Source organism: Pogona vitticeps, chromosome 6, assembly GCF_051106095.1.
Source record: "Pogona vitticeps strain Pit_001003342236 chromosome 6, PviZW2.1, whole genome shotgun sequence".
Taxonomy (NCBI): Eukaryota; Metazoa; Chordata; class Lepidosauria; order Squamata; family Agamidae; genus Pogona; species Pogona vitticeps.
Window position 1 is genome coordinate 15,573,640 of NC_135788.1, and position 13,735 is coordinate 15,587,374.

At 37.5% G+C, this 13,735-nt stretch overlaps 1 protein-coding gene across 5 annotated transcripts in view; it reads right to left on the minus strand.

Moving 5' to 3' along the window:
• The window catches only part of CCDC7 (coiled-coil domain containing 7), a 119,190-nt gene that overhangs the window by 73,619 nt on the left and 31,836 nt on the right, over positions 1 to 13,735 (minus strand). For all 5 annotated transcript variants that reach the window (XR_013537752.1, XM_078378545.1, XM_078378546.1 and 2 more), the window contains 4 exons: positions 5,670 to 6,024; positions 4,587 to 4,638; positions 3,359 to 3,484; positions 2,675 to 2,755 (listed from right to left, as the gene is read on the minus strand). Coding sequence is in view for 4 of the 5 variants with exons in the window: in XM_078378545.1 (XP_078234671.1) it covers positions 2,675 to 2,755; positions 3,359 to 3,484; positions 4,587 to 4,638; positions 5,670 to 6,024 (614 nt within the window). In the remaining variant the exon portion in view is untranslated. The remainder of the gene's footprint in view (positions 1 to 2,674; positions 2,756 to 3,358; positions 3,485 to 4,586; positions 4,639 to 5,669; positions 6,025 to 13,735) is intronic.

Below are 13,735 nucleotides of genomic sequence, written 5' to 3' on the forward strand. Positions count from 1 at the left end.
CCTTCACACCTGAATCTTGTACACAGCCATAATTATAGATCAGATGTATTGGTTTCTTCACTTTTATATATGCAGATTCAGCCATTCTGAGAACCATGTTGGAATATAATCAAATACCCTCTAATGGCAATAATGAATTAACATCCCCCAATGAGAAAATAAAAGGCAAGAGTGATCCTGGTGATAGTTTTTAGTTGTAATCTCATTTTGCTGAATTTGAGTCTCAGGAAGAACAGCATGTGTAACTATCATTGAGGCTATTAACAAAACTACAGTAAGACTGCTAGTTCCAAGGAGGGTGGAAAAGCCACTGGAATGAAAAATAGTGATGGCATGGTATGAGGTCTCTGTTATGATAGTGATGTCAATTGCATAGTAAGACAGGCAACGCAATCTGGTATTGACTGAGGTTAAGCACATATTATGTATCAGGGGAACCACAGTCAATACACATTTAATGAAAGGAAAATAAATCTCAGAGAAGCTGTTCTGAGTACCTACGGCTGTAACATGGATGGTCAGCTTTCCCATTATGGCAATGTGTCATATTTTGAATACGTAACTATTGTGGGATCAGGAGTTATTGGTAGAGTTTTCAATTCGAGGCAATTAGTCTTGCTACAATATATGAAGTTTTAAAAAAAGTAAATTTAGAGTAGACATAGGCACCTGTGGTGCTGCGTGGGCCCAATTCCCTTCCCCAGAACCAGCTGGCTCACTCACTGGGCTTGGCATAGAGGCGGGGTCCTTTGTTGTTGCAGCACCAAACACGTCAAGAGCCCAGCTGGATTTCCCCACCTCCTTGCATAGCTGACCACTGATAGCTGAGTCGGGAGACTCTCTGTTCTGCCTCCTCACCAAAGTGGTCAGCTGCACAAGGAGGCATGGAAAGCCAATGGGGCTCCTGCAGTGATTGGCACAACAATGAAGGACCCTAGCACTGTGTGGGGCCTGATGAGTGGGCTGGCTGATTCTGGGAGAGGAAACTGGGCCCTCACAGTACCTGTGGTGCTATGGGTCTTTTTTGTATCCCCAGAGACACAAATACAAATACAGTAGCCCATGTCTAATTCAGAGTATGTGCTCAAATATGAAGATAATACAGTAGTTGTAATGCCAGTGTCCTTCTCAGCCACACAAGACACTGTTCCAAGACCTCCATACAGAGCACGATACCATAGTCTCTCGAGACTGAAGGATGCCTACACAATGCCAGTGTCATATCAACTGATCGGTTGCCTATAAATTCTACTACTTTGAAATTTCTTCCTCCACCCCAAATTGGTGGGTTGTTGAGTAATACTATTATATGTGCAAGTGCCAAAATTCCCACAGTGCTAGCAACACCTGATGGAAACATTATTATCATAATAGCTCAGTCTGAATAATGAAAGGCGCCACTATGAATTATTTTTAAATACTGTTCCGATAGCTAATAGGGAGCTGCATGGAACCCTTTGTTGCACTTTCTGTTAAGTCACTCCCAGCTTTCCTCTCCCTAGCCCCTACTGTGGCCTCACTGATTCCCTACTGTGACAGGAGAATAATCTGGGTCAATTCAAGCTAGTGAGGTTAACCCCTTTGGGTCCCACTTCTAGCAAAGAAAGAGGAAGATGGTCCACTGCAGTGCTCATTGCTGAAGATCAAGGTGTCTGCAGGATTTGTGACATACTAGTATTCTGTGGCTTTTATGAAGGAAAGTGGTAGCTAGCAGGGTAGCTGGGGGTGAAATCTAATCTCTAGAGTAATAGCATGTTGCAGTGGTCAGCCTTCCAGACATTTCTGGAAAGAGAAAATGAGAAACCAAGCCTTCTCAGCAGTTGCTCCTTGACAGTGGAATGAACTTCCTCCTGCAATTCGTCTGGCCCCTTTGCTGGCAGTTTTTAAAAAGTCACTAAAAACCCTGTTATTCAGGCAGGCATTTCAAAATATAATACCTGCAGACTTTGCTGAAATTATCTAGCCTTAATTTGACCAATACCATTAGGTATTTTAAATGTTTATTTATGTAAATGTATTGTAATACATTCTGATTGTATTATTTATTTGTATTATATTATCATTACTTTGTTTTGTTGAAGTGGTATTTTAATTATGCTGCTGCTGTGTGTATGTTGTAAACTGTCTAGGGTGGCCCTTGGCCAGATGGGCAGTATAAAAATGATATGAAATGGAATTGTTCTCTGTTCCATAGCACCTGCCAATAAGAAGTCTCTGTCATGCTGGCTATGTCTTTTTCCCATGCATGTTTTAAGGCCACTGTATCACAATATAAGCTAACATGTTAATATTGTAAGGTTTAGATGTAATGCCTTTTATTCCCTTTTCAGAGTAAGAGATCAAAGACTTTAAAAGTTACAAAAATCCTCTCAGTTAGGCCTGTGGAAGGCAAATAGCATAAATTGCAGAGGCATCTCACTGATAATTAATGTCCTCAAATGGATTTTCAAATGCATACCTAGCTTGGGGGTGAAGATGTGCCTGAAAATCCAAATGAGGATTGGTTAATTGCCATAAAGATGCAGCAGAGCAAATACCCAGATCTACCTGTTGAAAAATTACATTCAGTTGATTGAATAAAATGAACAAAAAAGTAAAAAAAGTAAACCTAACATAGTGGAGCATTCAGATAACTGTCTTTATTAGCTCTTTATACTACTAACTGTTCACTTACCAGTTTGCTGTATTTCATCTGGAGTTACCAGTTCATTTAGTGTCTGCAGTAACTGAAGTTTTTGTCGATCTGATAATTCATCTATCTCATTGACAAATGTAGATTACAGAATTATTAGTGAATGTAATTACTGACATATTTTGATCACATATTATTGATAGGTTCGATTACATTAAAATGCCACTCAAATCGTTGTGTGATTTACCAAAATAATCTGCAGAACATACTACTTTTTCTGCAGAAAAGCCAGTTATTAATCCTTCTTAGATGAATTAATGTTATGCAGTAATTAATCTTACACATGTGCTGTTTTAAAAATCCTGTTTTTATGATGACCCTGTTAGCTCGATATTACCAGGCGATTTTGTAAACATTTGTTCAAATAGTTGCAAAGCATACCCTTTACTAATTGGACAAAGAATTAAAACAACAGTAGCATATTGTTCTCAAACATTTCAACTAACTCAGAGCAAATTCTGATCTCAGCATCCTGTGGACAGATGTCAAGTTTAATGTCTGTGATCCCTTCTTACTGTCATTCAGTTCAAAAAAAAAGTCTATAAAAACTGTAGCCCTGGAAGGCAGAGGGGTAGAGAAGTCTACTAAATAGGCTACAACCTTTCAATGGTCACCCCAAGCACGGACTGTGCTCTAATATTTTAAGGAGCTCTGATTAGTACTTACCCATGCTTTTGCCAGGCTCTAACAAGAGTTTAGCCAATGTTTCTGCCTCAGGCATCCCTTCTAATTCTTTCAAATTATTTGCAAGCTGAAGCATTGTTTTATTGATCCTATCCTTAGTTTCAACATCTATGAAGAAAGATAATCATTTTTTTCTTTTAGAAATTATTAGTGTCCAATGTTCCTTGGCAACAGACAAAGTTAAGTTTAACAACAAAATAGTTTTCTATGTGAATTCGGAAACATGATATATTTTCACATACTTATTACTACAACATGTATAACTTCTGCATATATTTGATGCAAATACATTTTATGACAAAAATATATCAGCAGACATCCCAAAACATTTCTGTGTGATGATACCACAGTTTTTGTGATCTCAACACGACTCCTGCAGCAGCTCAATTTCTTGTTCAAATAACAGGCAAAATATATTAATTTTTCTCTGTGGAGTTATACTTCCAGAATTTCTAAAGACCATTATTACTTTAATTGTATGGTCCCAAATAGAGGGAACATACTTTGGAGCCAGAAAGATCGCAATTCCTATGCACATTTACTTTTGAAATGGAAAAGTGGAGTATTTTTCTGTTTTTCATCAATGACCTAGATCCAGTTGTTAGCAGTAGAGAAAGTGACATACAGTGTACAACTGAGGATCGGGGAAGCCAAAAAACAAAAACCAAAAAAAAAAAAAAAAACATTGCTTTTATTGAGTCTGACACACATTTATTACACATAGGAGCAAAGAATCCTCAGAGCTTAGTCCTCCAATGCACCATGAGAAATTCTGGACTAATGATCTTTACACCTGAATATGTCTCCACCTAGACATCATTTGTCACCCTTTGGAACACAAAAATCATAAAATAATGGAATCATATAATAATTGAGTTGGAAGGGGCCTATCAGGTCATCACGTCCAACCTCCTGCTCAATGAAGGAAAAAGCCAGTTGATCTATTTTGTTATCATTGCTGGCAGGCATGTACAACCATGGAACCTTTTGCAGGTGTACTGCAGACTCAGGCATGACAAATGCTTGTCTATCAGCTAGGTATTCATCTCTGCTGATATAACACCACCTCCATTTTTTTCCAACAGCCCCATATCCAACCTTTGGTTCAGCTAAATAAATTAAAACTTAAAAATAATTTAGGAGTTATGTTCTCAAATAACATTGAGCTAGATTCTTTTAGTTATATTTAACAAATCAAAATAATAATTACCTCCATATCTTACATCTATGGGAACTCCTGGAATTCCTTCTTCTGTTAAAATCTATTAAGAAAGAAAAATTATAAGACAAACAACAATATTACTCTTTGATGTGTATCTAAGATCTGTCAATTTGAGTGGAAGAAGAAACACTAAGTTTTACCCATTTGGATTCAGCTGTAGTTTAGAGTTTCTTTCCATCACTCCTACTACATTTATACCCCTGTTTCGATCAGCATGCCATTGCAATGGCTTCTAGTATTAGAGACCAAAGTTAACTTGATCATTAGTCATGTTAATCTGTTTCACCATGTATAACACTAGCAAAAACATAACAAAAGCAAAACAAAATAAAAAAATAAAAACAAAACTATTGACACATCTTAAAGACTACCATGAACTACATGAACTACAAAGCCCTTCACTCAACCCTGAAATAATCTCCTAATTGTTAAGGTGACACAATAGTTTGTTTTAATTTTCTATTTTTTTAATAATAAAAAACTCTACATTCACTTTTTACATAAATACATGAATAATAACTATATACAAACAGAGGCACTATTTTTCTGTAAGTGGACCAATAAGAATTCTGCCATAGGGTGCAGCTACATTAGCATCAGGAAGCGAGCTAGTGTGGGCTGTTTTTGGAATGGTTAGGCTTGATTAGAGTGATCTAATCAAGTCCTTCTGTTCACACAGAAATCAATCCTGTAGCCCATCTTTGCCTTCTCTTAAAGGGCTGGTCAAGAAATGAGAGTTAGAGAAGTCAGTTAGGGTTAGAGAAATCAGCAGTTTCATGTGTCACAACATTTTCGTCCTAATCTTTTATTTTTATTTTAACTGTATAGTAATACTATAATGAACTTAATTATTTTAAAATTATTTTAAATTATATTGTAATTGTATTGTTTTATCTCTATTGCAAACCACATTGGATTCTAGTTTTGAGAGAAAGGCTTATAAATGAATGAAATAAATAAATGCATGATGTAGTGTGGATAGAGTTAGTATACTCCTCCTCCTCATTGTGCGTGGATTATCAACACTCAATTCATGACTGAAGAGGGTTTTCTTTTGCTATAGGTTTATACCTTTCCTGAAGTAAGAACTGCTGGTATCCCTTCCATGGTTCCAGTGGGTTCCGGTGTCACTACTATACCAACTTCCGGTCCTGTTTCAGACACTCCCATAATTTTTTCAAGTTCAGCTGACTCTTCTACTTGAAATTTTGGAAGTAGTTTCTGCTCACTGCTGAGTGAATCCTCTTTTTCTTCTTTGGTATCAAATTCAGGGGACATCATAATTTCTGTTTTTCTTCTTTTAGAGTCAGGTGGAAGTGTTTCCTCTGGAGATGTATCTAAAGTGACTGGCAACATTTTCTTAATTTCTGTGGAATCAGGTAGTTGCTCTTTTTCTTGAATAGTAGGTGGGATTTCTTTCCCTGTCCTTTAAGAAACAGAAATTATTAGCTTATTTAAACACATTCTTCACACAAATTAAATGATACTAACAGAACTATTTCATTCATCCACTGAGTTATATATTGTTATGACTGGGTAGCCATAAATGGCATTGGGAAGGCACATACTTAAAGCACTGTCCCTTCATGACAACCACAGCAGAAGGAATGGGGGGGGGGGCTACAGTATTACTATTCATACTAGCCTGTCATATCTTGCCATTTAAAAAATCTTTACCTCACTAATAACAAAAGATGAGCAATTAGTTATGATCCAGACTGGCAAAGCTGAGGTATCCAACTCAAGTCAAACTGAGGGGAATCCAGCATGGACTCATGAATCCAAAGCTAGCTCCATTCTGCTCCAATCCACCTTTGCAATGCCTCATTTCAAAGTGTAATGCTGCTATCTCTAGCTGGAATAATGGTAATGGTAGCTTTCTACCCATTTAGCTGTCCATGTTAGAAGTGGAGAAGGATGCAACAGTACCCTTAGGCTAAACAGCAGGCACCTTTCAGTGTTCCCCCTCTTCTCTGGTCTGTCTTCTTCTTTGCCTTGACTAATGTTATCAGCGATCACTACACTTCACCAACTTCCTAAAGCATATATCCTACCAGCTGCTTCCCAAGTAATAGTTTTCTCTCCAAGTGGAGCCCACACAATAAAATGTCTTTCCTTTTCACTCTTATTCAAGAAGCACACTTTCAGGCATATGAAAGTATATCAGGACGATCTGTGGCAGCATACTATTCTCCACTGTCCCCTGTCAGATCCCACCTCCTTCTAGAAAGTAACATAATCAGGGCCACTGCTTAAGACAACCTGACAAAATTCATATTCTTTATAGGCTTACAGAAAATTAATTTACTATGCTTTTGCTACACTCTATTAAATGCAAATAAAAGCAAATGTATTGGTGCTTAAATTTCTCATTTAATGGAGGTGTCTCAGTTTACAAGCACAGGATTTTCCGAGCAACGTTTTTCCAATGTTAAAAAGAAATCAAAGAAAGAAAAATTCCTGCATTTTCCTCATATTTGTTGACTGTAAAATAGTGTAAAACTACGGCTGAGCATGATTCTCTCAATCTGCTCTAGTGCCAGCTTGTGCTTTGGATCAGAATCTGAGTGTACAAACCAGTCTACTTCCCCTTCAGTATGGACCCTTATCTGGACTAATATTCAGATTTTCCAATATATGGAGCATTTGTTCACTTGAATGAGGGCATACAAATGGCTATATAGGAGACGTCACATTACCATGGAGCTTAGTAACATGGTTGACCTGAAACTCACAATTCACCATGCCAATCACAGACAGGCAGTTTTTCATAGAATCATAGAATAATTGAGTTGGAAGGGGCCTATAAAATCATAGAGTCCAACCCCACATTCAGAGCAGGAATCCAAGTCAAAGCAGATCTGACAGATGGTTGTCCAATTTTCTCCTGAATGCCTCCAGTGTTGGAGCGCTCACCACTTCCTGAGGTCATTGGTTCCACTGTCATACTCCTCTAACAATTAAAATGTTTCTCCTGATAACTCTGACTTCCTATAGCTTGAGCCCATTATTATGTGTACTATCCTGCACTCTGGGATAATTGGGAAGAGATCCTGCCCCTCCTCTGTATGACTGCCTTTCAAGTATTCAAAAAATGCTATCAGATCTCTCCTTAGTCTACTTTCCTCAAGGTTTAACATGCCCAGTTCCTTCAGTGTTTCTTCATAGGGCTTGGTTTCCAGTTCCCTTGGTCATCCTCATTGCTCTCTTCTGAACATACACCAGTTTGTTGGCATCCTTCTGAAAGTGTGGTGTCCAGAACTGGACACAGCACTCTAGATGAGGCCTAAACAGTGCTGAATAGAGGGAAACTAGTACCTCACAGGATTTGGAGACTATACTTCTGTTAATGCATTTTAAAATAGCATTTGCCTTTTCTGTAGAAAAAAGTGCACCTTGGCTCAACAATCTCTGACACCCTCTCTCTAGATGTCAAGCTGGATGAACACATTGGCAAAGCAGTTACCATGTTCTATAGACTCACAAAGACAGTATGGCTTAATAAGAAGCTGATGGCGTATATCAAGATCCAGGTCTATAGAACCTGTGTCCTAAGTAGTCCTGTACTGTAGTGAGTCCTGGACCCTTTGTGCATGGCAGGAGAGGAAGTTGAACACGTTCCATATGTGTTGTCTCAGACTCATTTTTGGTATCACCTGGCACGACAAAGTTCCAAATAGAGTAGTCCTAGAACGAGCTGGAATTTTTAGCATGTATACATTACTGAAACAGCGACATCTGCGTTGGCTTGGGCATGTGGCTGGATTCCAAAAGATCTCCTGTATGCAGAATTAGTGCAGGGAAAGCACCCCAGAGGGAGACCACAGCTGCAATACAAGTATATCTGCAAGCAGGATCTGAAGGCCTTAGGAATGGATCTCAACAGATGGGAAACTTTGACATCTGAACGTTCAGCCTGGAGGCAGGTGGTGCAGCATCGCCTCTCCCAATTTGAAGAGATAATTGTTCAGCAGGCTGAGGCCAAGAGACAGTCCCAAAATTAGCCAAATTAGGGAGCTGGACAGTGGACAGATTGTCTTCATTGTGGAAAGATCATCACTCTCGTATTGGCCTTCTCAACCACACTAGACACTGTTCCAAGGCCTCTATTCAGAGCATGTTACCATAGTCTCTCAAGACTAAAGGATGCCTACAGTAACTGCCTTTTTTGCAGCAACAACACACTGTATGCTCATTTTCTTTTTTATCTACAATAACTCCAAGATCCTTCTAATTCATAGTATTACTGAGCAAAATATCTCCTATCCCATAACTGTGCATTTGTTTTTTTCCACTAGATGAAGAACTTTGCACTTATCCTGTTAAATTTAATTCTCTGGTTTTCAGCCCAGTGCTCAAGCCTATCAAGATCTTTTTGAATTTTGTTCCTGTCTTCCAGTGCTCAATGATATTTTGATTAGCAGTCTGACATTTGTTCTATCCATCCCACACTTATTTAGCTTGTTATTCAGACTATCATGGAGCACTTTGTCAAAGGTTTTGCTGAAGTCAAGATATATTACATCTACAGCACTCCCACTGTCTAGCAGGGAGGCTACCTGATCAAAGAATGAGATAAGATTAGTCTGGCAGGATTTTCTGTTGACAAATCTATGATGGCTTTTAGTTATTACTGCATTGTTTTCAAGGTGCTTGCAGAATGACTGCTTTATAATCTGCTCCTGAAATTTCTCTGGGTTTGATGTCAGACTGCCTGGTCTGTAGTACCCCGGTTCCTCGTTTTTGTCCTTTTTGAAGATTGGGACAATGTAACTCTCCTCCAATCATCTGGTACTTCACCCATCCTCCATGATTTCAAGAAAAAGATGGAAACCAATTCTGTTATTACTCAAGTTGATTGCTCCCCATCAGATATGGAGAACTATCTTTAGGCAAACATCTACAGTGTTTTTAACACAATCATTTATTTTATTTCCTCAAAAGACAAACCTCTAGCCAGCTCCTGATTTAATTCAACAGTGTATGCATGCCCTGAGTGACACAGGTACACAGACTAGACCCTGTTTAGAACAATCTAGGCCGCAATAATTTGGACCCCCCTCAGGTTTCTGCTAAGTCATGTTTATTGTGCTGTGTCCCCTTTTCTTCTTCCTTCCTTCCTTCCATCATGCTCAGCAGTATCTTATGTTCCTTATGCAAAATACTGCTCAGAGCAGCATATATCACTGAACGGAAGACACTCTCCTGGATGTATTATTATGCGTTATCATACAGAGGACAAAATAAAGAACTGAGGATGTATGCATAGATGGATTTCTGCGTAGATAGGCGGTATTTCTGTCTTCCAATAAATACATAAATATGGAACCAAAAACAAGCATGGAAGATACCTTCACTAGACCACCAAAATATCAAAACCAGAACCTAGCTTTCAATTCCACACAAGTCTTTATCATACTGGGCATTATAGGGCTGGGTATGCTGTAGAAAAAACAGAAAAGTTCCAAAATCCATGGTCAGACATGTGGGCCATGTTCCCCGCTGAAGCCGGATTACAAAACTGAGGCTGCAGAGAAGGTAGGTTTCAGACTATCTTTGACAATGTGAATTAGAATGTTCCAAACTACTAGATAAAGAGCTGACAGTCATAAACTATATCAACCACTCCTCAACAATTGCTTCTACCGGAACACATGATTCCTTTTTCGCTCAGAGACAGAGGCACACAGAAATATGACAATAGGACAAAAAATTTAATTTTGTATAGACCATGCCTCAACAACATTAATTAGATTACAGAGTTTCTTCATCTCTTTTACTGCTCCTGTCCCATGCAGCCAGAGAAGGACAGATTTCAGACTATCTTCATTAAGCAAAGTGAATTTGCAGAGGGGATATCAGACGTTTTCTTTAGTAGATCAAATCTCTAAATAGCCTTCTTTAAAGACTAGGCTATAAAATGTTAGAATCAAGCGTATTTTTTCAGAAAGGCTTTCAAAGGGCCTTAAATTTGTTTATTATGCTTTAAACAACTTCATGTTTTAATTATAATTTATATTTAACTTTAGTGTTTTATATTGGACGTATTCCACTATTTTAGGTACTGCAGTATGGGGAAAGTGGCCAATGTATCCGCAGGTATGAATGCATAAATAGAAAATGACAAAAAGTCAATAAAGTGAGAATATTTATGTCATATTGCACAAAAACATTTCTTTTGATGTTTTTCTTTGATTTCTAATAAGACTGCAGAACATTTTACAGTTCAAACCATCTTATTTATTTATTCAGCAGCAAGCCCCAGCATCTTGTTTTGGTTTTATCGCTCTCCTCGTGGAAGTTTGGGAATCATTCTTCAAAGGCTTTCAGGAATTCTTTTAGGACCTAAAGAGCAATCCGGGATTAATTTCAATAAATTGTTCTATTAGTGCTGTTAACTGTTATTTATATTGCCCATATAATTCTTTTTAAACTGTCTGTAGCTCTCATTTTAACTGTGAATGTGATGCCTACACTATGTTTTTGCTAACATAATACCAGATCAGTCATACCCATTTATTCATAAAATTTTGTAAGATGCACTGAAAACTATTACAATTAGTACAGAATATCTGTATCCTGCTCATCTTTTTTATGCAGTAGTTTAAACTTACTTCATGCTTATTTGTTTCTGCAAATAATTGTGCATATTTCCCTACCCAGTTTAATGAAACATCAGAGGAGAAAATACCAAAAAAAAAAAAAAAAAGTCCGCCAAATGGTTACCAGTTCAGTAGGAAAAGCTTAGATGGGTGCTAAAGAGAACTTATCCTGGGGCTAACAACACCCTAACCAAGTCAATGTCAACAAATGAGAGTTCACCTCCTTTCTCAGAATGCCATGGCCCCAACCATGATCCCCCTCCATGCCTACTATTCAAGATTTTTTAAAAAAATCTATGAAATGTCAAGAGACACATTTGATGTAATGTGTAATTTGAAATGGAATCTTTCAAGAGCATTTGTCTGCAGCCACCAGACCCCACAACCACTGCAAAATGCCTTTGACATAAATTCAGAGAAATGAATCTACAGTGTAATAGGAAGAATAGGCAAGAAGGAATCAAACATCTTGTCAAAGAACACCATTTACAGAGCTGTAAGATATACAGACTAGTAGCACCATTTCTTATTTAGCAACTGCAAAATACTTCCTTCTACTTTCTTTGACAGAACATATAGAGTACTCTGCTGTAAAATAGCAAGTCAACACCGCAGAACATGGAAAAAGAAAAATTGTCAAACCACGTAGCAATATTTCTCTCCTATCTCAGCACCTATGCATATTATGTAGGGAGTCAGCAGGTTAGTTTCAACCTCTTCCTACTTTCCTTTATCTTGTTTTTTCAGCCAACATCATCAATATTGCATGAACTCTCAAAACTAGAGAGCTTTTCAGAGTCTATTTTAAAGCCATTTTAATTTACATATAAAATATATGCATGTAGTACAGAGTTCTTTAAATATCCAAAAGCTACTGCATGTTTCACTTCCAGCTTGAAGATACTGCATCATCTGAAATTGCAATAATGGACCTCAAACTCTATGTTGCCACCTCCTGTGTTCCTGTTGAGTTTTCTAGACAATCAGGCATAGTTTGTATTCCTCTTCCCTCAGTTTTTTATTTTATCAACCAGGCACTTAAAATTCTGCAACCACTGGGCATGCTCAGTCAACTTGATTTTTTTATTCCCCTTCTCCTGGCTCCCCATGCCACAATGATCTGGTGAATATTTGAAAATGTGGCACCAAACTAATAAATTTTGTTGACACCAGCAGGGTTTGAGATTAGAGGGAGCATTATTTTTCAAAAAATTATTTTGTGACAAAAAAGAGGATAAATTGTCAGAAATTCTTTGCACAATATAGCTTTGTTAAGTATCTTGAACACTGCAATATTTAGGGCATTATTCTACTTTTCATATTTGTAAGCATATTCTTGTTAGGATTTTGACAGATTTTTCTATAGCTCACAAATTCTAATTTACACTACACTACCTACTCTGGTGATTCATTTCTTACAAGTGGCTTTTTTAGTTTTAGAAGCGGAAGCCAAATTAGTCTGTGCAAACATATCAGGCAAAATCCAAAGAAACAAAAACACAAAAAACATGTGGCACCTTAAAGAGCTAAATTGCAGGGGGTTTTTCTCCTATGATTCTTCTAGAAAGGAATCTGCCATCCTTGAATATCGTCTATATAGATCTTCAGTATATAGGTTTCATCTTTTTATTTTTTCCTGGTCAGATATTGTTGATCTTTCAGCAACCCTATTCTAGGTTTAGATTTTCCTTTCAATTTTTGAATTTTATGGAAGAGGTATCTTCTTTTTCCTCTTTTGTTGTTCTTCACAATTTGCACAAATTACCGTAATAACTCTTTTCGGTGCTAAAGGAAAAGTTGCATTTAGGATTCTAATTCTCTCACTTTCCACATTTGTGCCTCATCTCTTGTCAACAATTTTGGAAATATTTTCAGTCATCTATTTAGGCTTTTATTTTCTTTGGACAACCCGGATAGTCTTTTTGCATCTTTCCTTGATAATATCTCTTGTTTCAATTCACAGTTCTAATTCATAATCAATTGAATTTAGGAATGCAAATCTGCTCTTCATTACACCTTACATTAAACATAAATATTATTTCAATTAAATTTTCTTGTTGGCTGTATCCTGGCCCTGGAACGCCTTCTCTAAAGCTGTCAGGTTTGGCTCCTCCCTGTTATGCTTCCAGCAGCAGACAGTGACCTTTTTTTTCAGGCAGGCCTTCGTAAATTAATTGCTGCAAATTATAAGATTTTATGTAATGTGCTGTACTCTTTTTAAAGGTAAACTTGTGTTTTTAATCAAATATTTTAAGTGATTTAATTTTAATCTTATAATGAATCTAATCTTAGTTTAAGGCTTGTAAGTTTATTGTAAATTAGCTGGATAGCTCATTGAATTAGGTATCTGCTGCAGAGTCAGAGGTTGGAAGTTCAATTCCCCACCGTGCTTCCTACAAAAGTTACCCTTCGTACCCTTGAGCAAATTGCACAGTCGCAGGATACCCCCAGAAGCACGGCATGGTAAACCACTTCTGAGTATTTTCTACTTAGAAATCCCTGAAAAGGATTGTCATAAATCAGAACAGATTTGAT